Consider the following 23,766-nt stretch of genomic DNA (forward strand, 5'->3'; position numbering starts at 1 on the left):
CCATTGATGTTCCCAGATATGCCCATGGAGTAAGCGCCAAGTTTGTAAGCCTGCTGCATAGTTAGATAGTGTGGATCCTGCATACGAGCTGGCACAGCTGGATAAGAAGGAGAGGAAGAGGGTTGGTATTATAAGACAGCGTTGTTCTTCTGGTATGTTGTGTAGGTCGCAGTAGGTGTGGAAGACTAGGAGTCCTGCTCTGTAAGTCTCTTTTGTTGATTGTGCCCATGACGCGCCAATGACTTCTAAAATCTGGTGTAGTTGTTCATCTGACAAAATTGTGAAATTGGCACTGATTGCGGTGGAGTTTGGTCATGGCGGAGCACCTGCTGGTAGCCAATGCCACAGTTGTTCTTCTTGAGTTAGGCAGTGTGGGCGGAGCTGTGAACACTGTGGGTTGAGATTGGGGGGGTATGGTTGAGGGTTTGAGGATGGGGTGCTTGCTGTGCTGTGTAGCAGGGCACTAAATCTTGCGTTTGCGGCTGGGGGTGCCAAGAGCCTCTGTGATTGCAATTTCTTTGCTATTTGCTGAGGCTCTTGCTCACTCACTTGCTTCTTGGCGGAGTTGGATTTGATCAATAAACTTTTCTGCAGTAGGAGGGTACTTCCCACTAGGGAGAAGTCAAAGTTCTGTTGGGGATAGAGGTTCCATTGTGCCAATGAGGAACTGTTGGAGGTGGGATGAGATAGGGATGGGTGGGAGCAGAAGATGCTGGGGCCCGTATATGCCCCAGGAAGGTTTGTCTGTGGGGTTGTTTGCACTGTGGACTGTAGAAATTATATTATATAAGCAAACTTTGGAGCTTCGCCGAAGTTTTACTCTGTGATTACAACCAGCCTTTTGTGGCTATCATTGTCTTTCACATGATATTTACATATGTTTGTTATATAAGAAGCATGTATTTATGTTGTTACGGCATTCATTTGCCAAAAGAATCCTTCTCCCGTGCCTGTTCCCGCGCCCTGAGGGACCAAATATCCAACAGCACCTGTGGACGCCGGCTGGTAATCCCCCGTGATCTAATTTATTCAACAAGTCTAGTAATGGCTCACGGCCAAACAAAGAACAACTAGACAAGATGCTAGAAATCATTGGTGCGTTGTGGGCGGCAACAACAAAGGAGACATACAGAGCAGGACTGCTTGTTTCCCACACATATTGTGATATATACAGCATACCTGAAGAACAAAGGTGTTGTAAGGACCATTTATTATTTTCTTATCTTCTCACTCCATGTCTTAGTTCTCAAACACTTTTCCTGTTACACCTCTGGCTCTAGGGCTAAAGGTATCTTTTGCTATCCTGCTTCTCATAGCCCTCACAAACTTTTTTAATCATTGTTACCACTTTGTATCGCAGATCAGAGACTGGGTATCACTCCCAGCCAGCCAGCACAATGGGTAAGAACTGGTGGTAGACATCTCGCCGACCAGCTCCAAGCCCCATCAGTGCCTGGAGATATTAATAGACACTTTAGTCAGGATTGTACCTCACCACGAGGATATGGTTCCTGAACATGCGTGACAACACTTATTATTAGTACACTTTCTCATCTGCTGATTAATCTTCAAAGTCGTACAATAGTTATCCTTTTTCTTATTGGTTGGTTCCCCCTCAGACCACTTTTCTCTTATTCCTCTTTCGGTCTGAGGGATAGTGTGACAACACCAACAAGACTCAGTCTTGGGGCACTGGAGCACAATGAAAACAACACTCAAAAGAAGAGGAAAAGGTGGGAGTGGTTACCCATTGGGTTTCAACAAGTGAGTTGTTGGTAGACAACAGGAGGACTTGCTGAGTCCTTCCCCATGTATTGCTCCTGTATATATATATATACTAAATACATGAGGTACTGTACAGTTGTAAATAAAGTTTAAAGTCCAATGTTTAGCATGTGACCAGTCACATGGTGAGCCTAGACACTGGTCAGGTGACTATGAAAAGTCCGAAAATGTAAAGTAAAGTAAACGGTCATATGGTCAGTCATGTGACTTGGAAAAAGTAAAAGTAAAAGTACAAAAAGTGAAGCGTAAGTAGGTGCTGGTATGTCAATTGTAACAGATAGACGGTTAGCTATAAACACCCTACACACTCATGTATAGTTCTTTAGCTTTCTATTACTTGAAATATCCACTTTACTCCTCATCAGAAACCTCTGAGCCTACTCCCATATCCTCTACCTGCTATATTCACTAGCATCTGTTGATCTTCAAAACTCATTGTACCTCTTACTCCCTGCAAGTGCAGTCAGAGACGGGTATTGTTTTTGTTATAGTTTATTGTTGCCTCACAGGTGTCCTATAGCTCCCACATTTCTGATCATGTTCTTATCCAGCTGTGCCAGATCATATGCAGGTTTGACCTTAGCAAACTATGCGGCCAGGCTCAGAGCTTGGCATTTATTGCATGGATACACCTGGACAATCGGTAGAGATGAATTGAGGGCAATACTCGAGGGAGCCAGAAGGCCCGCTCCAATTTCATCAAAAAGGCCCAGGAGAATGCCTATCATGCCAGCTTTGATCACAATAATGAGAACCGAACTCAACCTGGACGAACTGCAAGATACAGCCATTTAGGCTTGCCTGACAACCACTTTTTACAGTGTTGCCCGTCTAGGGGAGTTCACTGTTCCTGCAATCAAAGACTTTGACCCAGCTAAACATGTCACCCGCTCAGATGTATCAGAAACAACAGACAGGAATGGTCTAAAAGTAACCAAGTTCCATTTACCAACCACCAAATCGGCGCCAGTCACAGGAGAGTGACAAAACTGGATAAACCCAGTCTCTGCTAAAGCAGCCATTGTTTTTTATGGAGCATAGCCACCACTCCATGGAGTCATTATATTGTAGTGAGTAGCATCTCCGACTATAAGTAGTAGGGGGTTTAGTATAGGAATACCTCAGTTGTTTCTATAGCTTCTTAGGCAGCGGCTGAGGTATGTTACATTACATTTATTAGAGATCACCTTAAACTAACATCTATTGTAGTTTCACTTAGGTAAATAATAAAGTCATTTCTATAGCCTCTTAGGCAGCGGCTGAGTTTCACTTAGATTTATTAGAGAGGACACTCAATGGGTGGTTCAGGAAGGTCCTACAGATCCTAAAGCAGCGCTTGACAACCATTTACTGTGAGGAATCGATTTTTCTTATCGCATTCCCGTCACTCATCTTGCCCTTGGACTAGAGATTACAGCAGGTGTCTTATTACTTTTATCCTTTTTCTTCTTATTCTCTATTCACACTCACGTCCTATCGTACCTATGACGAGGTAGACTTGTTGTCGACCCTCGAGAAGATATCCAGATGACATAGCCACAATCCAATGCTATGTTTGGGAATACTTCGGAGGAATATTGATAAGCAAAGAAGGTTGTGAGTCAGCACCTTCTCATGGGCTTACTGATACAGCCAATCGCACATCCCTTACCAATACGTTTTCTCATACGATTAGTAAATACGATAGATCGGACCACCTTCTCCTTTTTTCTTATTGGTTAGCTAGCTGGTCAGACCACTTTCTCAGTTCTTCCCTTTCTTGGTCTGACCATCGCTGTTCACTATATAAAGAAGTACATACTCGATGTATTGTTCTCTAGTTCAATATTAGTTTGGATTTGCGCTCATACCGATACTCTTCATTCTCATACCCTGATTCACCGCCTTCCAGCAAGGACTTGACCAGGCATTGTGCTTTGTTATATAGCTTTGTATTTGTTGCCTGACATTGACGCGTCAATCCTGCAGATGGTCAGCAACATTTATTTTATTTGCATGGAAGCATAAGAAGGGTTTGCAACCATTATCAAAGAAAGAGTTTACCAAGCAAATCACAATCATCGTGAATGCAAAAGGACTCAACAAAATGAAAGGGCACAGCATTTGCATCGGAGGAACCCTAGAGTACCTCCTGCAAGGAGTCCCTTTCGACGTAGTCAAGACAATGGGTAGATGGTCAAGCGAAGCTTTCACCATCTACTTGAGAGACCATGCTTTGATCCTAGCTCCATACCTACAAGATTCACCATCACTAGAACTGTTCACGGGGTACACAATGCCTCCAGTGCGATAAAGCATAATTCCCTTTGTAAGCAACATCCCTACTCCTACAACATAGGTTTTGAGCTGCGCCTCATGTGTCATCTTTTGTTCTCCTAGTATCTGGGTACAGCTCACCTCAATATATTTTTCTTTCAAGGCATGTTTTGAGCCGAAAAACCTTTGGTTTTTGCCCAACAATGCTTACAATCCCTTACAGATAATATCAAACAAGATATATTGCTATGTTTAATTACAGAACACTGATAGACATAGATAGGGGTATTATAGGCACGTGACAAAGTTTAACGCCGAACCAGCGGAAGAACGCGTTACACTTGCTTGCTGGTGTACGTTTAAGTATACAATGCGACTGGCAGCGATTTATCAAAGGTTTACTACAGACATTCACCAGCACGAGGTATGGAATATGTTTTTACTTAAAATCTCGTACCCCCCAAGCCGCTCACCTATACGGCAGGTATGCTCCGCAAGCCCTGCCCTTAATTTTAGAAGGTCTAACCAAATGCTAACTGTCATTTGCCCAACATCAAGGCATTTTAATGCACGCCTTTCGAGCATGGCGTCAGCACCATGCCATCCATTATCATGTCAACTTAATTGCGTGAATATCTAGTACGTCGCCGCGTACTTGTTTTCCTTGTTTGCGTCTGAAAAGTACGAAAAGAGGATGTTGCATCAAGGCATTCCTTAGGTGTCATTGATCCCATGGTCAACCGGGTACCTACGACGTATAATCCGCATAGCCAATCGGCGTTAGTTGCCTCAATGGGGAGCTTAACCTTTACATCGTGTGGGATCAGGGATCACTGTATGCTTCAACGTGTCCGTCACGGTCCTGCCACAGTCTGCACCACCTTGATGCATTTTGACTATTAAAGCACCTCAAAATTCAATTTCACAGACCCATGAACCTAGCACGTCATGTCTCAGTCAACTCAACTAGTAGCTCAGGACCTCATAGCATCGTCGCAGGCTATTTCTGGCTCTCAGCTTCATGAACTAATGCAAGCGGCAGTGACGGTTGATGCTCACCACAGTACATTCAGCGATATTGGTCGTGATCAAATCAACAATACCACAATTAACAATAACTACCAGGCTCCAAGTGCGGATTTCTAGTGTATCTGTTGCTGTTGAGCTAATGCAATGTTGATTCTCAGATCGGGAACGACAGGACTTAGTGAACTGGCTGTCTCCTTTAAATTTCCACTTAGCGCAGGCTGAAATCTTTCAAAGTCGGCAAGAAGGAACGGGCAACTGGTTGCTTGAAGCAGACGAATTCAAAGACTGGATAGGAGGAAAGACAAAGACATTATGGTGTTCTGGAATGCGTAAGGATATCCCCTCCTAGTACGATAGAGTCACGCATATACTCTCACCTGACGTTACCTCTTAACAGCTGGCGCCGGAAAGACTGTCCTTGCGTAAGGGTTTCCATCGTAGGATGAAGCATCATCATTGATCATTTTCTTAGATCAATCATCATCAATCTTCTCCAAAAGAAGTACAAAAGCGATAACGTCGCCGTGTTGTACATGTATTGTAACCATAAAGACCACGCGAAACAAACAGAATACAACCTCGTTGGAAGCATGCTAAAACAGCTCGCTCAACAAAGCACTGTAACCTATGAAAACGTCAGGGACCTGTACGAGTTTCACAAATTAGCAGATTCGCGCCCAACTCTCCAAGATATTCAACAAACGCTGAAATCAGAAATAGAGAGGTTCTCTACAGTCTATATTGTTGTAGATGCTATAGACGAAACCACCGAGGACCGTGGGACGCGATCAGGGCTGCTTCGTATGCTTCGTTCCTTGGGAGCTAATGTTCAACTGCTGGTTACCTCTCGCGATGTTGCCTCGATAGGTAATAGTCTTGATGATCATGTACATCTCGAGATCCGCGCTCACGAAGCCGATGTGCGGAAGTACATCGAAAATCGCATACCCGAGGAACCAAGACTAAGCAAGCACGTAGCTGGGGATTTCAAGTTACAGGGAGAGATTTCAGATGCTATCGCGGAAAATGTGCAAGGAATGTAAGTGTACACCAATTTAACTTCATGCTATGGGTGAACTAATACTGTGTGAAGGTTTCTACTAGCCCGACTGCATTTGGATTCTCTGGGTACCAAGGTCAGCCGGCGAGATGTTCGAAAGGCGCTGAAAAATCTGCCCAGAGGGGTAGACAGCACTTACGATGAAACAATGGCTCGAATCGAGGGACAGAATAAAGATGATAGTGAATTAGCCATGAGGGCCCTTGGCTGGATAACTCATGCCTCCCGGCCTTTATTCTTCAAAGAACTTCAGCATGCTCTAGCTGTTTTGCCTGGTATGTCTGAAATGGATCCAGACGCACTCGTGGATGTCACTATCCTGACTTCTGTGTGTGGCGGCTTGGTTATGGTGGACAAGAAGACTAATGTGGTTCGTCTAGTTCGTAAGTGATCGGGCGTTTCATATATTCTCGCTTGCTCATCATAACCTCAAGACTATACGGCCCAAGAATATTTTGACAAAACCCGTGCCATACGTTTCCCTAATGCCCAAACAGAAATTACTGAAGCGTGCCTGGCATATCTTTCTTTTAACACTGAAAAGTCTCCCCTTAATGCTTCTGATCGAAAGCTTTTACTCCAAAATAATGTGTTCCTTGGTTATGCCGCACAATACTGGGGTCGTCACGCTCGTGGCCACGTCGAAGAAATCAGTAAAGCCACCATCCAGAGTCTCCTTCAAAGAAAGACAAGTTTCACAAACGCAATATATTTCCTCAGAGACCCCGGCGTCACAGGCAGCAGCACTGCACTGCACCTATGCACTTTCTTTGGTTTGGCATATACCATCGGCTATCAGTTGAAGGACGACCACCAAGCAGATCCTTTGGATCGTGAGGGCAGGACACCTTTGTCTATCGCAGCTGAAAAGGGTTTTGAAACTGTCGTGCATATACTGCTTTTTGAAAGCGGCGTCAACGTCAACGCGGCGGACCGTTCGGGGCGCACACCACTGTCCTACGCTGCGGAGCATGGCAACGACTCAGTGGTAAAATTGTTGTTGTCCAGGGACGACATTGACGTCAACTTGTCAAACCGAGACGGCCGGACGCCACTGTCATTTGTTGCGCAAAGCGGGAACGAGGAGACTGCGAAGATGTTATTATCGAGAGATAAGATTGACGTCAACAGCAAATCAGAGGATGGTAGATCACCGCTCTCATTCGCAGCGCAAAGCGGATCTGTGGCTGTCGCCAGGCTCCTGCTGGAGAGAAAAGACATTGATGCTAACACTAGGACTCGAGATGGTCGAACGCCGCTGTCTCTCGCAGCAGAAAGTGGTGCAGACGGAGTTGTACGACTCTTATTGGAAAGGCCTGAGATTGATGTCAATTCCAAAAGGCAAGACGGTCGAACATCACTTTCATTCGCAGCAGAACGTGGTGCAGGATCGGTTGTAGCGCAGCTATTGGCCAGGCATGATATCAAAGTCGATTCGGCGACAGCAGATGGTCGAACATCTCTCTCGTTTGCTGCAGAAACCGGGGCTGAGATAGTTGTGAAGCTCTTCTTGGCTAGGAATGATCTCGATGTCAACTCCAAGAGGCAGGATGGTCGTACACCTCTATCGTTTGCGGCAGAACGAGGGGCTGATGCAGTGGTGAAACTGTTGTTAGCGAGAAAGGACATCGACGTTAATGCGCCGAGACGGGACGGGAAGACTCCACTCTCCTTTGCAGCCCAGAACGGGGCAAATACCGTCGTCCGGCTGTTGATGTCTAGACGTGACGTTGACATAAACGCTAAGGCGGCTGACGGCCGAACACCTCTCTTATTTGCAGTGCAAAACGGAGCCGAAGCCGCTGCGAAGCTATTACTGGGGAGGGATGATGTCGATGTCAACTGCGCAAGGCTGGATGGAATGACGTCACTTGCGTTTGCAGCACAGCTCGGAGTCGATGGAATAGTGAAGCTACTGTTGGCAAAAATAGACATCAACGTCAATTCGCAGAGGCGGGATGGTCGTACACCACTCTCATTCGCGGCACAGAGTAAGGCTACAGCCGCTGTAAAGCTATTTCTGGAAAGGGGGGACGTTGACGTTAACTGCATGGGGCAGGATGGCAGAACGCCGCTCTCATTTGCGGCGGAGTATGGGGCTGATGATGTGGTGAAGCTGTTATTATCAAGGGAGGATGTCGACATTAATTCGAAGAGACGAGACGGTCGCACTCCGCTCTCGTTTGCAGCTGAAAATGGAAGCGCGAAAACCGTGGAGCTATTGTTGGCAAGGAACGATATAGAAGCGAACCTGCAAAATACCGACGGCTACACTCCGTTGTTTTTTGCTGCACGAAACGGGAACGCGGCGGTAGTAAAGTTACTGCTTGAAAAGGACGGGATATTGGTTGATACGAAGGACAAGCACGGCTGGACCCCTCTGATGGCTGCTGCATCGTCTGGTTACTTGGAAGTGGTCCAAGAGCTGCTCAAGCACCCTGATATAGAGGTCAACTTGAAAGACAATGATGGTCGCGGTTTACTGCATCACGCGGCAGGTCTGAAAAATACCAGCTTTCACATGGCGAAATTGATTCTCGAACATCCAGGGGTGCAGATTGATATGGTGGACGTCAGTAATTCGACGCCTCTCATGGCTGCAGCAAGAACAGGATGTGTAGCAATGGTGTCGCAGCTGTTGAAAATGGGGGGCGTCGACATCAACGCAAGAGATAAGGGTGGTACAACCGCGCTTATGCTTGCGTCGAGGTCGTATGATGCTGATGAAGTACCACGGCTTCTACTAGCACATCCTGACATCGATGTGAATGCACAGGATGACTATGGAAATACTCCGCTCTCGTATGCGGCGTGGGCGGGAAGCGCGCAGATGACACGAGATCTACTCGCTCATCCTGGTATCGATGTCAATACAGCGAACAAAGCCGGAGATACGCCGTTAATTACTGTTGTGGACAAAGGATACACAACCGTAGCGGAGATGCTGCTCGCCCATCCTGACATCAACGTGAACTCCAGAAATAAAGGCGGCAAAACAGCATTCCACCATGTCATACGCTACGGCGGCTATCAAAACGCTAACCATCGACGGATGACGCGCTTGCTATTATCAAAAGACAGCATTGAAATAGATCAAGAGGACATGGGTTTTTGTTTGTCCTTACCACTTCTTTATGAGACTCCCTGGGACGGTGAGCTCGTAAAATCAATCCTTAGGCGAGGGCCCAGTACGGCTAAAGTGAACTGGCAAAATGATTACGGATGCACGCTGTTGTGGTTAGCAGCCTGGAACGGTGATGATGAAGTCGTCGAGGTCTTACTGGCGCGCGATGATGCTGAAGTGAATTTGGTGTCCAATGAGGACGGTTACGCTATGGTGAAGCCGCCGCTATGGGCCGCGGTCACACAGAGTATGCTCGCGATGCCCGGCAACGATAATGGTGACGATTACCACGATCCCCGCCGCAGGAAGCAGTCCAAATACGAAGCAATAGTAAAGCTACTACTCGCACGGCGAGATGTCGATGTCAACTTCAAGATCAAGGGGGGTGAAACGTTGCTTATACGAGGAGCAAAGGCTGGTTACGCGCTATTGGTTTCACTGCTGATGAGTAGAGATGACATTGATGTGAACCTGGTCAACGACCGCGGCGAAGCTCCGCTACATTGGGCAGCACGTAATGGTCACGAAGAGGTGGCGACAATTCTTCTTGACGGAAATAATGTATTCGTCAACTTGAAGGATGCCGACGGACATACGCCTTTACACTGTGCTGCTCTTGCAGGACATGAGGCCACGGTAAAAGCACTTCTCACACGAGAGGACATTTCAGTGAACGAGAAAAACACCGCTGGCCAAGCTCCTTTGCACACTGCGGCATCTCAAGGACATGATGCGGTAGTCAAGCTCCTTCTGTCGCGAGGTGACACCTTGGTCAATCTGAAGGACAATACAGGACAAACGCCACTTCACTGTGCGACGCGTAATGGTCACGAGGCAGTGGTGAAAGCTCTTCTTGCACGAGACGACACCCTGGTCACATTGAAGGATAAGGATGGACACATGCCATTGATGATCGCAGTTGTTCTTGGTGGAATGTTAGGGGTGATGAAGCTACTATTCACAAGAACTCTCCAAGACATCAGTTGGAATCGTGGAATCGATGGAGTTGGAGGCAAACGTACGGAAAAGGGGCAGGGGAGATACCAATCTGAACTGAAATATGGCCAAGACCGTGCCTTGCACGCCAGGCATAACTTAGTGAAATCGAAGTTGTAGATGAGGTTGACGACTTAATTGATATTGATTCTGAAAGAAATTACGCTACATTAGACAAAATAATATATAGTAAGAAAATAAAAGAAACCTCAGTTGCAATAGTATCTGAATTTGAACGTTGAACTTGAAGCCATATATTGAACACCACAGTATTTTACTAGCCGATCGACTCAGCTTGCTCATAACCTTCATGTCCCGCTAACAGTAGAAATTACCTCAAAAACAAATACTCGGGCTGTTCCATTCCACCACACATAAGATTGGCATCCTGGCCAACCTCCAAGTTACTCGACGCACGTCCAGAGTCCATCTTCCACTCACCCCTTTGCCTCCCAGAGACCAATTTCGACACGTTCTTGCCCGCCTTGTCACTGCTGGCATGGCTCCAGAACAGTGTCAAGCTGCACCAGCGACGTTTCTTCAGACACCTGGCCTCAAGAAGATACCCCCGTATTGGTACCCGTATACCACGATGGCGAAAATGAGATGGCTTGATCGCGAGATCTTGGAGGTGGTTTCAACGGAGTTTAGGGATCGTTCTATGGAGTACTATGTGCGTAATTCAGGAAGAATGCAGGCTGTGTTTAAAACTGGTCTCCTCCCAGAGATACGCACTCGAATCGGGTGTGACAACTATCAATGGTAAAGTCGCAAAACCGGACACTGTCATTAGAAATGGAGACCGCATAGAGTATGTATAGTTCCAGATCGCATTTAGAGATCTACTCTTGGATGGCTTGCACCAGGATGCGAAGACATGACTTCACACCACTAAATAATCCTTTCTAGAAACGTAGTGCATAGACACGAACCTCCAGTGACGTCCAGCCCAGTCAAAGTATTATTACAAGACGATGAACGAGGATTTATTGTCATAGATAAGCCAGGAAGCATTGTGTGTAACCCCTCTTTTTCACTTGGTCTGTATCAAACTCACGATTGACCCTAGCCTGTTCACGCTTCTGGGAGGTACTTCCGACACAGTCTCGTCGAGATCCTGAAGAATGAATTCGGATACAAGAAAGTTTACAGTATGCTTGTGAAATTTCGTGCATCCCTCATAAATCTCGACACTCATCGGTCTTTTTATAGCTATTAACCGCCTGGATAGATTAACATCGGGTCTGATGATTATACCTTTGTCGTCTGAGTGCGCTCAAGCAATGTCAAAGGAGTTCATGGCCGGTACTGTGCGTAAAGAGTACGTGGCTAGGTGTAGAGGGAAGTTTCCAGCGTGAGTCGCTGTAAATTCTCTGGAGAACCGTGTTCTCGCTAAATCACGGTTCATCAGCGATGAACTCACTTGCGAAGAGCCTCTTCTAACTGTTGATCGTCAAATGGGATTAAATATTGTCCATCCTGAAGGAAAAGTATGTTACATTCGTTTGTCTTTTGAGTTGAATAATGGATCAGTGACTTATTATAGCCAGCTCAAACTATATTCAAACTAATACGTTACGATGAAAATACTAATACCAGTGTCATCCGTTGTGAGCTCAGTGTTCTGGTGTGCCTTAACCCTTGTGATAGCTGATAATTTTCTAGGTCAACCTCTCACAGGTCGCTGTAAGTCATCGTCTCCTCATGTACTTCTTGAATTTAAAAGAAAGTCGCAGCACACCAAATTCGTGTACATCTCCAATTCCTTGGATTCCCAATTGCGAACGATCCAATTTATTCTGAGACAAAAATATGGGTCAGTCCAGTGCCCTTCACTACGGCAACGCTCACGATCCAACCAAACATTTGCAGGGGCCTAATCTTGGTAGAGGGGGCGTAGATGTCGTACCTAGTGAAGAGCGTTCTGCTCCTGCGCCTCCACCACATCTTCACTCAGAAATAAGCCCTGAATCATTATCTGATAAAATAACAGAGGTTGAAAATATAGACCCTGCAGTTGACAAGCCGAAACTGCTTCCAAGAGAAACAGGACACGATATCGGCATGGGATCACCTGTGCCACTCTCTGCAGAGGCGGTGGGTATCATCACGCGTTTACGAAATATGAAGGTAGGCAGTTGATTCGATGAGCCTCTTGAGAGTATCAGAGTCGTGTTAATCATCGGTGCAGGACGAGGATGAAGACTGGAGTCGATGGCGAGATGTCGTCTTCCGAGCGAAAGGCGCACTGGTGCCCAAGGGGTTACCTCAAGTGCCGCTTCCACCCCAAAACAGAAGAAAAAGAGGGGGACCAAGCCAGGTAGATGAGGCTTCAAAAGACACCATCAATATCGCTGTGAATGATAAAGTGAAATCATCCGAAACAGGGGAGGAATGTTCCACTCCTGAAGGGGACCCTAGCCTACAATTTTCGACAGAAGAAGCTCTCGCGAGATTGCCTAACATGCAAACACCTCCCAAGCAACAGCGTGACAACGAACCTAACACGACAGACACTGGGAAGACCGAAACACTGTACTGCCCAGAGTGTTACTTACCGCTGCACCCAGATCCCAAGCCAGAGAGGTTGTATATATTCTTGCACGCACTCAGGTATACTACTAGTTTGGGATCATTCGAGACGGAGATGCCTGAATGGACCGCCGAGGGATGGGAGTGGGATCAGTCATGGCAGACTACTTACGATATAGGATTGGAGGTATTATAATGAGTTGATGACGCGTCAAGAAGTCGAGATGACCAACTCGTATGAGAGGTTTTGGAAGAATGAAAGAAGCCCTCCCATGCAAGTCAAAATAGCACATAGTACAATACATATACATTTCACTGCAGGAATATCGTGAGAATAGACAAAATCAAGTGGACAAACAGAGTGCGTACCTTGATAAACTTTGCCATAAACTTCCTATATGACAATGGTTCAACATTATGGTGTGAGAGAAAGATGCACCAACGTACTTGTGAAACTCCGTCCGTAGCAAGTCATTGACAAAGTGTTGTGGCTTGTCTCTTGAGCTCATTGCCTGGTTTTTGAATATTAGGTCTGGCAATCAAGATGAGATCTGTAATGAGATAAATGGAGCAATGATGAGCATACCGTCGTCCCACCGCCTCTTGACAGAGAAAGTTCCTGGTACAGTTGTATTAACTCCTGGTGACTGTCCTAAAGCAGCAGCCAGGTTAAGCAGGGGATTTGAAGTCGCTGCCTCGGCCTCTCGAGAAGCTGCTTCGGATGCAGATTGTTCACGTTCTAGTCGTTCTTTCTCCTCCGCTCTTTCCCGCTTTATTTTTTCCAGTTCCCGAAGCAGCTCTGCTGTATCATCATCTTCATCTTCTGACTCTTCCTCGCTATAGGTTTGTCGTTACGAAAGTGGACCACGTATCATAGAAGAGGCGCGTACCTCTCATCCTCATCCTTGTCGCCCTTCTCACCATTTTCACCTTTCTCACTCTTGTCTTCGTCTTCATCGTCATCGTCCTTATCCAACTCTAAAGCCTGCTGCAATAGCTTCCGCCTCTTGTTTGCCTCCTCATCTGTTGAACCATTCTCGACAGCCAAAGGCGGTTTTCCTTCCGCCTTTCTCTTCTTGTTACGCGCTTCCTCCTCTGCTGCAATGAGTTCAGCGCGTAGATCCTTCTTTGCGACTTCTCCAACCGAAGTTTGTCCAGGTTGCCTATGTGAGTGAGAACTTTCAGCACAATGGTTCAACTATCAAAAGTGGGCGACAACTGACCGGAACTTGAGCTTTGTATGCGCTGCCATGTCCCGTACGGAAAACTGGCGAGACCCGCCCTTTACATCTTTTGCCTGAGCGGGATCCCATGTCGGTCTGTGGGCTGTAGACATTATGAATTTTCTGTTATTCTGGTCAGACTTGGAGTGACCAGACTCGAGCGTGATCAGACGCTCACTGCGGGAATGTGAATGAACTCCGCTCGAATTATGGTTCCGTGGCACCTTTCGCCCTTTTGTGAGCAACAACTTCCAATCTGCAACATTTACAGCAGCCTGGTAAACTTTTGTCAAGAAATAGAAATATCATGACATCGTTATCGCAAGTAATGTGGATTTGCGCCCATTAGAAATGTCTCAATCGTACCCTTTTCGTTTCCATCGCATTTCCCCATCATGACGTGACTAATAGGTCTTCGCAATGTTTACGCATACTAGCCGGCAGGGAAGGATGCACATATTTTCATCTCATCACCGAGATTGCAACGTTGGCGAGCTCGCCAATGTTGTCAACTTGGTGACCTCGTCGTAAGTCATGGGTTGCGCTATGATATATTGCTTCAAGGTTCTAACTGTGGGCATCATTTATGTTGTATTACTAGACTTAGCTTATACCAATTCTTCCAGATTGCTGAGTCTCCACTACGCTTTGTCTGCGGATACCTGTTACCGTTGTTTCCCTGTGCAGTTAATATGAATCATAGGTGCAATTTGGACATATGGTCACAACTCGTTACCCCTGCTAAAATGTCTATCTTGATGGAGCTAAGCGATTCCAGTGGGATGTTTCAATATATGCGGGACTGAATTGATATCTGATACTCGTTCAACTTGAATTCGTTTGTTCCGGAATGATAGAGTGACCAGACATATGGTAAGTGGAAAACAATGATTTCGATGATAGAGTCCGAATGACACTGTCCAAAAAGGTCAATACTCATAATCAGCAACTCATGACCTGTACAATTGCGTCTCGGAATCCGATGAGTCGGGTCTTTCAGTAAAACAGGCAACGTCATTCGTTGAAGCTCTTCTCAATATAATCCATACTTCCCCCGGTGACTCGGTGCTATCAGCTCCGGCAAATGGATGGCCCACCACACTGGCAGAAAAATAGATGTGGCGGGCGCTACGACTTCTTCGAACGTGGTTCCATGGGGCGTAATGGCTTCGAAACTCTTATCTCATCCCCGTCAATATGCTGTCTTTGGAGGTACCCGCTATAGATAGTGATCCACACTAACAGCATTTACTCAAGATATCATTTCCCGGTATACTGCAGTGGGATCATTCGTTCGAACCTTCGATACATCCTCTGCGCTTATTTTTCTATCCTCCGGGTTTGATAAAAATTTCTAAGCCCGCTCAAACTGGATCAATACACTGGTCATCTAACGTCGCGTGTGCAATATTGGCTATATCCTTCTCATCGACTCGTTTTCGGTGCCGAGAGAATCGACCTTCTATCCCATCGACATCATGTATGCACTCCGAGGCATACCAATAGAACCAAACTCTGCGCAGTGGTACTCATAAGTATGCAAGATAGGTCAAGTCGGCCGATGGGGACTCAGCTTTTATTTACCGTCGAAGCTAATCATCTTTGCTTACCTAATTCAATATCTTGATGACGGTCGATCGTTCAAGTTATCCTTCGTTTTCTAGATGACTGCTTTACTTGCGTCCGACGTTAGGCGCTGCAGAATGTATCAGCCACGACTACGAGATGAGTATGTGGTGATTCTGTTATCTAGCTATCTCACGGACAATGCATCCTTAATGGGGTATGTGATTCGCTGCTTTGCCCCTACCCATGACAGCGTTCTTCTTCCGTATTGATCGCGACCCATTTGCATCCGCCGATGACCTTTCTATCTTCTTATTTTCCTACACTCGTGCAGCTGACCTGTACACTTTCAAGAGACTTGGTGCCGGTATTTCGGGCAGAGAAGCACCAGTCGCTTGTTCGTGTGGGGCGGACCCTAACGCTGAAGTCATGGGTGATCGAACTCCATGACAGTCAACAATGCGCAAGGTCACGTGGTTTTCAAAGGTGGCTAGAGTCCTCTTGGTATCAACTCATTCGAGTACGTTACATTCATAATGTTCAGCTGTTAAAATGCCTTATGGGATTTCTTCTTCAGATTTCCTAGATACTACAGACGGAGTTTCCGAGATATCCGAGGAATAAGTTGGCGAAATAGGCCCGTGCGTTGCCGTCGGTTCCTGAAGATCCATGGCGCACAGAGATGCTAACAAGCGCTATGTACGGATGTAGGCGTGAACACATCTGACTGGTTTGCTCACGAGGGTGTCGCATCTGACTTCGGTATATATACCTTGGGAACCATTTCTCTCAGCATCACATATCCTCTTTTCATTATCATCTAAAGACTACAGCCATGACTTTACTCGCAATAGCCTCATTAGGGGTCCTCGCAGTCCTTTATACGGTCTATCGAAGGTTTACTCGAATATCCATTCGCCATATTCGAGGTCCACGATCAGAGTCGTTCTTCTTAGGTATCCTATTGCTCCATAACATCTCGAGTTGATATCTAATAACGTTGGCAGGAAATTTAAAGGAGTTTTATCAAAGCCAAGCAGGTATAGCCGAATTCAAATGGGAGGAAGAGTTTGGAGACGTTGTTCGTATCAAAGCTGCTTTTAGAGTGAGTCTTGTTTCATTTCCAAGTGCCTATACCAACTCACTTATCGAGCTATTATTAGGAAGATAAATTACTCGTCTCTGATCCTAAAGCTCTGCAATATGTATATCAAACCTGTGGCTACAACTTCCCAAAAACCCCTGAGCGACGTGAACTATCACGTCTCGTCGCTGGCAGAGGACTCACGTGGGCTGATGGTGCACAATCTTTGAAGCACGTTATCTATGGTATATTTTGACATGCATGTTTCGTAGGGGATATTCATAAACGACAAAGGAAGGTGATGCTTCCAGGATTCGGTATGCCCGAAACGAAAGCACTTGTACCCATATTTTCCAGATGTGCTGAGCAGGTGTGTGCGAATGAATGAATATTGAAAGATACATTCTGATTATGTTTGCTAGCTAACAACCCAATGGAAAGATATTTTGGACGACGAGAAATCGGGAGAGAAAGTATTCAACGTATCTGCGTGGATGGCTCGTGCAACCTTGGACGCTCTTGGGCTAGGTAACCTTTCTGCATTTCCGGGGTTTCATAGATTTATGCTTCTTTAACATTTAAGGTGCTTTTGATTACAACTTCGGTGCTATGGATAACGCAGATAACGAGTTGAAGAGAGCTTACAGCAACCTTTTGTGATTATTATTTCTCGGTTCAGGGGCATCACCTGTGTTCTAACTTTCAGTCTTTAGGGCTGATTTATTTGGTTCCCCTACTGCCCTCGGCATTTTCGCTCAAAACACATCACACTGGCTACCCATGTGGCTAGTTCAGTCTATCACGGATTACTTACCGAGCGCAGCCCTTGACCGCAGCCGAAAGAACAGCGATGTCGCGGCAAGTGTTGCAAAGGAGCTCATTCAATCCAAGTCCAGTGAGCTCTTACTCGGAAAAGGAGGTCGCGACGTGATGAGTTTGTTGGGTGAGTCGTTACTGGACCACCAAATCTTGACTGTATTCATATGGTATGTGCTTTCAGTAAAAGCAAACGCATCTGAAAACGAAAATACAAAATTGAGCGAGGCTGAAATGGTGGCACAGATGAGGTATGAGTATTCTCTTGGCTTTTTGTCAGCTTTGTGTATAAAACCCGTCTATAGGACGCTCATGCTTGCTGGACATGACACCACTGCCAACACTATGAGCTGGGCCCTATTCGAACTATCCAAGCAGCCCGATATCCAGGTAAAACTCCGTAATGAGATCAGAGAGAAAGAGTCGTACGTTCACTCGAGGGGTGATGGTGACTTCAAATTGGCCGACTTGGATGGTATGCCGTATCTACTTGCAGTTATCAAGGTTGGCCATTACCCACTGCGATTATTATATATTAACAATGGTGTCGAATTTCACAGGAGGTACTGCGTTTCCATCCGGTCGTGGCGAATACTTACAGACAAGCTGGTCGAGATGATGTACTCCCGCTCGCGAAGCCCATCATCACCGAAACAGGGGAAGCGATAACAGAAATACCGATTTCAAAGGGCACGAGGATCATCACCTCGATCGCGGGATACAACAGGTTAGGGTATTCTACCTGTACACAGTTTTGTAATGCTTACGTCGGCGCTTACAGGAACCGCGATCTGTGGGGTGCTGATGCTGATCGCTTTAACCCGGAGAGGTGGTTCAACGAGAGGGACCATTCGAAGAAGGCAGGATCGGTCGGCGTTTACGGTAACCTGTAAGCCATCTCTTGATCTACGCCTCGTGGCATGGCTCACACTTTGTTACAGCCTCACCTTTGCAGGAGGCATACGTTCTTGTATAGGCTGGAGATTCGCGTGAGTTGTCCCTCTCTTTTCGTGTCAACATAGTCGATTGAGCTTGGTGCAGGTTAATCGAGATTCAAACGTTCCTCATCGAGATGGTGGGCAACTTTGAGTTTGCACTGGCTGTTGATCCTGGTAAAATTCGTCGGGAGAATTGTATTATTATGGTTCCTACCATTGAAGGGGAGATGGAGAAGGGAGTGCAAATGCCTCTGAAGGTATCTGTTGCTCCGCGTGATTGATGGTAGCGGGTCGATTTAAGGGCGGAATTTATTGTATTCAACATCACAGCTCTTACTACTCATTTGACTCTATTCTATGTACTCAGTCCGTGTTATATTTTTTTATTCCCGACCCTATTCATGAAATTGTAACCGAAGCCATTGACACAATATATTACTTCATGCTTGGACAAAATGAGAACGAAGCTTGTATTCATTTGTTACATTGACAGGACGCAAAGCTCCTCATTGATTACTGAGGGTTTCAGCTGAATGATTGTGCAACATTATTTTTCTTGTAGTGCGGTGGAACAACGGTCAGAACGGTCAATCGGCTCGACCGATTTTTGATTTTCCTTGCTATGACGGAGTTGCCCCGGAACTCTTCCACATCCGATGCGGCTATGTTACATTCGTTCGGTGGCTTATCTCTACAAAACAACGATAAGTGAAGAAACTCAAGGCTCGGAACTGTTGTAATGCTATATTGCACCGCATAGAAACTACCTCTCCTTAACCTGCTACTGTAATTTGGGTGATCTGCAAAACTGCAAACTAGTACCTCGACCATTTCCAGTTCATGCAATGTTTATCATAGCGAATGGAGGCCTTCAACTTCCAAAGTGTCAAGGTCCAGGGCTGTAAAAGCCAATGACAGTCTGAGTCAGTGCCGCTATGGCTATGCCAAAGTTTTGCTACTTTCAAGCGGCGGAGGCCCTGCAGTCCTAGGAACCTGGGCCAGTAGCTATAGTATAGGATCTCCGGTGTGCCCTCGACGTTTTTATCCGAGGTATCGCTTTAAGCCCATTGAAGGAAAAGAGGCGCTGTTGGAGATCACTCCCCGGCGATATAAATCTCTGCGTACTATTGGTTTGGATATGACAACTCTTGATTGTGCAATTTGAAACAAGTGCAAATCACGCTCAACATGAAGTGGAAGTGAGTATCCGCCCTTCTAGGCTGTTCTTTCTTGTGCTGATTACACCTGTGGTTCAGAATCACCCCACTGAAAGGAAATGTCGCTATTAAGAGTGTTGACGGAAGATACCTGAAAGTGACTGGCGATGGGCTTGCGTTTGCCGACCAAAATTATGATCCCAGTGCCAAATTCACTGTCGAGATCGCCGGCCCTAATCAGACTGTATTGTCAGGTGCGCATATCCTCAACGCCTGACAAATTCACGCTCACATCACTGTTCAATTTTTAGGATCCAATGCAAAGTATGTCAGAATATACGAAAGCAGCAATTTCGACATCAGGTGTGACGCTATGAACAATTCAGATGCTGTCACTCTGGGGACACTCTACCTTGCTGATGGGCTCATCAACCTCACCATTACCCAGCAGGTATCCCTGAGTGACCGCACTATATTCCTATCGAGCCAGGCTGGGACGAAAAGCTACGGTCCTTCACTGCGAGCTCTTGATTTTGAAGACGTTACTTGCCGCTTTATCGTTGAGTATTTGTAGGTTGAGGGATTTTGGTATTAATACGGTCTAGTCTACGTGCTCGTTGTTGAATTTGTTGGGGTAATGATGGTGTATGCGTAGTGAGTCAGACGGGCGTGTTTTTCTCGAGATATATGATCTTTTTATTGTGGTTATTCTTTTCTCTCTTATCCTTGCATGATACTCTACGCTAGGTCTAAAATACGCCTGAGGAGCACCTCTATCCTAATATAAGAATTAACCTTGGCTAAGATCACCATCGAACTAATGTCCCGTCCAGAAAACATAACTATCCTCAAGGCTTGAACCTCGCGTAAAGTCGAGCACATTTTTTTAATTTGATGAGATCGGTAATCCTTTATGTCTTTAAATGTAAGATAAATGTAAGGGGCATCCTCGATGAGTCGTTTCAAAAGGCTTGTAACAGGGTTGTAAACTGTTTGTGTTCCTTGTTCTTTACAGTTGCAGTCGATAGGTAAAGATCACTGCAACGTTCGTCACTTTTCTCGTGCTTCTTGATAAGTAAATCAACTGTGTATGATCTGAAGTGCAGATATTGATCAGGAGGCAATTACGGTCAGTTTCTGAAGCAAATACGCAAGGACCGTTTTCCAACGCCAGCTGCAAGGCTCGTATCAGCATCGACAACGTGTGATATAGTAAACGCTTACGAATTTCAGGACACCACGGGATTCTTGCTTTTTACCTTTGCCACTCCTTAAATGCCTTGTCATGGAGGACCCGCTCTCCAGTCCCCTCACGTCGGCTTTTGTAGACATCGATTTGTGTCCGATGGAAATTCAGAGGATAGCGACTCTGCAAACTCCTGTCGTTCTTGGGCTACATGTTAAAATCACATTGTAGGCTGCTGAAGAAAATGCAGCAAGTATTTCTGTGGTATTGGTTAATTATTGTGTGATCGCCATTGATCTGCTGTCCATGGACCTCGTTGAATGTACTGTGGCGTGCGTCGACAGATCTTGACTGGCCTATTGAATCGATAACATTGGCATCATGGGCCCAAATTACTGAGGTGTCGGGGACTTCGAGTATGCCCTTTGGAGTACCGTTGCGCGTCGACTCTGAGATGGGTAAAAGTATGAGGTGGGCAGCAATCACGCAAAAATCCGAGGACAAGACCTTGGCGTTTCAGACCGGTGCTCTAAGGTTTGGCCGGAGGCCTACTGACGCCCTTAGCTTATATGTTGACAAACAATCATCAGCACAGGACCGTTATTGCGAGTGATAAGCTGTACGCTGCACCCTGTTACTGTCAGTTTAGAACAATAGCTCAACAACTGAAAGGTTAGAAACTCGCCTGCGATCTCAGGTTGGGTGATTCGTCATAACCAATTTGTTGGACAAAAGAAAGACTTCAGCACTGGTAGAAATGCTTTCATTCTGAGCAACCTTGATAACGATAGCCGTGCTCACGTTGTAGGGATATACAAGGGGATGGATGTACTGTGATGATGTTTGTAGAGAGAGAACAGTGATGGTATGCGCTCCCGCGCTCGAGTCCGCACTACGACCACAACATAGCATCGATGGCTCATATCTCGTACATATTGTCCTCAATTTCTCCCTCAATTCGCTTTTTTCGGTATACAACTCTACCATGACAAGGCCTATACCTGCGGTCGTTGGATAAACTCCCTCTACTATCTGAAGTCATGGCATCAGAATCCTAAAATGAGGTACCGACTCGATGCACCAGGGCCTGAGGAATAAAACATGCCGCGTGCACTGGGAGGGCTCTCGAATGGAAATAATCAAGCCTACCGCGATGATGTTGCAAGGGGTAATAACCTTGATTCTTGACAGGACTATCATGGTTGGTTTAGGGAATGATTGCGCCATGATGGTGTTGCAAGGGCGTTCTTCTTCCTCTTCTTCTTGTCCTTCTTATTCCAGTGTGCCGTCGTGTGAACGGAGCCTGTTTCTCCGTGATGCGGTACGGAATGAATCGTGTACCGGGGAGGATTGCTGGGGTGAAATCAGCGCAGTAAGCCCAGAGGACTCCGATTCTCTCTAGGCGTGTGGGGCTTTGATGGACTCCTGGCCAGAACGGTCGAATCGGCTGCACCGCCAGTCCAATCAGTTGTAAGGGGATGTAGTTTAAATTGCCATGAGAAAGGACGAAATGCAGACTTGATTTGATGCTTTCAATCTAGGACTTTGCCTGAACATCTACCCTTGAGATTCAAGTTCCTAAGGAGAAGGTCTCCGCTGAAAGCAGAAATTTGCTCCTAGATGGACTTCATATGAGACAGAGTAAGACATCAAGTACAGTTTGTTCAGTGGAAGGTAACGCGTCGACAGCTGAGCGCAAACAAGGATAAACAAAGGTCATCAATGCGTCTACAACTCTGTTCGCGCCACGCCATCCAAGGGCAACCACATCGACATTATCTATGAATCCATTCTTTTCAAAAGCCTTCGATGCTTTCCTAGACAGCGTGCGCTCATGGTGCACAACCCTCCAGTACCAATACGCAGCCGATATCATCGTACTCTCAGTACCGCAGTTTGTCACGGGGCTCAAACACGCTACTATCGCTGCTTTTACTTCTACTCTTACTCCCACTTTGGATGCGGGCCCCCAATTTTCCCAGGATTTTCAAGTTGAAAATGCCGATAGCTTCGACGTGATCAGGAGGTCGATTGATGGACTGGAAGATCAGGACGACGGGTGGATGATGACTCTGGCCGACGTCGATTATTTCGAGGCAGAGTCGAGAACGATAAATTATACGTTTACCATGACAGAAGACGCTGGCGTCCTATCTGAAGTGATCGACATTATTCAAGAACGATACTTTCTACAACGATGACGACCCCCCACCTTTGCTCACCCAAGCCACTCAGACGCCTCTCGCTTCACCCTCCCCTCAAGCCTCGGCTGCCCCTTCATGGCCAAACTCGGAAGCGCCGATTTTTCAATAGAAAACAGGGTCTATGGCAGCATCCGACTCGCCCTCCTTCTCACACTGACCTACCCACTCACAAAGGCGCTCATCGGGTGTAGCATACTCGTCAGTTCGTGCTTGTCCTTCCAACTCGAAGACCTTGATTGGCTTGCGGACCGTGGAGTCGTTCACGTACAGGTACAGGCGTCGGATGTGCCGTCTAACACTAATAGGCGGCGCAGGTCGGGTACGACGGGACTGCAAGCGAAGCTCCATGATGGTTTATCGAAAACGGGTGTTGTCGATGGCGGTGACCGTGACGATGTCGGGCCTGTTGCTGAAACTGCTATCTCTGGACTTGGGTCGGCGGCTTCGTTGGGGACCTCTGTTGTACAGCTCCCTCTGGCTATTCCTGTGGCTCCGCTGGATGGTACGACTCGGCCCGTTATGCCTCTTTTACTCAACAACGCTGTAAAGTAAATGATGATTTTGGAGTAATCAAAGTGCTCCCTCCTCCTGTTATCTCAATTCGAATTGACGACCAAGACGAGAACCAGGACAGGCCGGGACCGTCCACACAATCTATCCACGAACCGGATCAGGCCCGAGCACTCCCATCAAAAGCTACACAATATCGTGAACGGGCTCCTAAAGATACTTCACATCGCATACCTAATGAAGACCTAAGTAACCCGTCATCGTGCATAGGACCCAGCTCTGACTCTCCCCAGGCGGTAC

General features: G+C 46.4%; 8 protein-coding genes across 8 annotated transcripts; all 8 read left to right on the top strand.

Annotated features, from left to right (window-relative positions):
• Positions 1–4,623: 4,623 nt before the first annotated feature.
• On the top strand, positions 4,624–5,173 carry SERLADRAFT_414317 (uncharacterized protein; the record flags this gene model as incomplete). Its single annotated transcript, XM_007316263.1, has 2 exons — positions 4,624–4,680; positions 4,733–5,173. A coding segment is annotated over one exon (183 nt), but the record flags the coding sequence as incomplete, so codon positions are not given.
• A 3,785-nt stretch (positions 5,174–8,958) lies between these two features.
• On the top strand, positions 8,959–9,246 carry SERLADRAFT_384450 (uncharacterized protein; the record flags this gene model as incomplete). The annotated part of the gene is made up of 1 exon (XM_007316264.1): positions 8,959–9,246. A coding segment is annotated over one exon (264 nt), but the record flags the coding sequence as incomplete, so codon positions are not given.
• Positions 9,247–10,487: 1,241 nt separating this feature from the next.
• SERLADRAFT_462897 (uncharacterized protein) lies at positions 10,488–12,631 on the top strand (the record flags this gene model as incomplete). The annotated part of the gene is made up of 11 exons (XM_007316265.1): positions 10,488–10,923; positions 10,976–11,061; positions 11,160–11,265; positions 11,320–11,401; positions 11,463–11,604; positions 11,662–11,740; positions 11,797–11,860; positions 11,916–11,936; positions 11,987–12,066; positions 12,123–12,380; positions 12,442–12,631. Coding segments are annotated over 11 exons (1,281 nt in total), but the record flags the coding sequence as incomplete, so codon positions are not given.
• Positions 12,632–12,714: 83 nt separating this feature from the next.
• SERLADRAFT_384456 (uncharacterized protein) lies at positions 12,715–12,978 on the top strand (the record flags this gene model as incomplete). The annotated part of the gene is made up of 1 exon (XM_007316266.1): positions 12,715–12,978. The coding sequence occupies one exon, from the start codon at positions 12,715–12,717 to the stop codon at positions 12,976–12,978; it is 264 nt and encodes an 87-aa protein (XP_007316328.1).
• A 3,428-nt stretch (positions 12,979–16,406) lies between these two features.
• On the top strand, positions 16,407–18,857 carry SERLADRAFT_360587 (uncharacterized protein; the record flags this gene model as incomplete). The annotated part of the gene is made up of 13 exons (XM_007316267.1): positions 16,407–16,527; positions 16,579–16,676; positions 16,735–16,870; positions 16,928–17,025; positions 17,078–17,183; positions 17,239–17,311; positions 17,369–17,598; positions 17,656–17,722; positions 17,777–17,975; positions 18,032–18,198; positions 18,253–18,360; positions 18,413–18,460; positions 18,513–18,857. The coding sequence occupies 13 exons, from the start codon at positions 16,407–16,409 to the stop codon at positions 18,688–18,690; spliced, it is 1,629 nt and encodes a 542-aa protein (XP_007316329.1).
• Positions 18,858–19,546: 689 nt separating this feature from the next.
• SERLADRAFT_462907 (uncharacterized protein) lies at positions 19,547–21,208 on the top strand (the record flags this gene model as incomplete). Its single annotated transcript, XM_007316268.1, has 4 exons — positions 19,547–19,608; positions 19,666–19,820; positions 19,878–20,740; positions 20,791–21,208. 3 exons carry the CDS (start codon positions 19,598–19,600, stop codon positions 20,138–20,140), a joined length of 429 nt encoding a protein of 142 aa, XP_007316330.1.
• A 309-nt stretch (positions 21,209–21,517) lies between these two features.
• On the top strand, positions 21,518–22,403 carry SERLADRAFT_462912 (uncharacterized protein; the record flags this gene model as incomplete). The annotated part of the gene is made up of 1 exon (XM_007316269.1): positions 21,518–22,403. The coding sequence occupies one exon, from the start codon at positions 21,828–21,830 to the stop codon at positions 22,152–22,154; it is 327 nt and encodes a 108-aa protein (XP_007316331.1).
• A 130-nt stretch (positions 22,404–22,533) lies between these two features.
• SERLADRAFT_436000 (uncharacterized protein) lies at positions 22,534–22,953 on the top strand (the record flags this gene model as incomplete). The annotated part of the gene is made up of 1 exon (XM_007316270.1): positions 22,534–22,953. One exon carries the CDS (start codon positions 22,534–22,536, stop codon positions 22,951–22,953), a length of 420 nt encoding a protein of 139 aa, XP_007316332.1.
• Between the last annotated feature and the right edge of the window lie 813 nt (positions 22,954–23,766).

The sequence above is a fragment of the Serpula lacrymans genome, assembly GCF_000218685.1.
Source record: "Serpula lacrymans var. lacrymans S7.9 unplaced genomic scaffold SERLAscaffold_5, whole genome shotgun sequence".
NCBI classification, from domain to species: Eukaryota; Fungi; Basidiomycota; class Agaricomycetes; order Boletales; family Serpulaceae; genus Serpula; species Serpula lacrymans.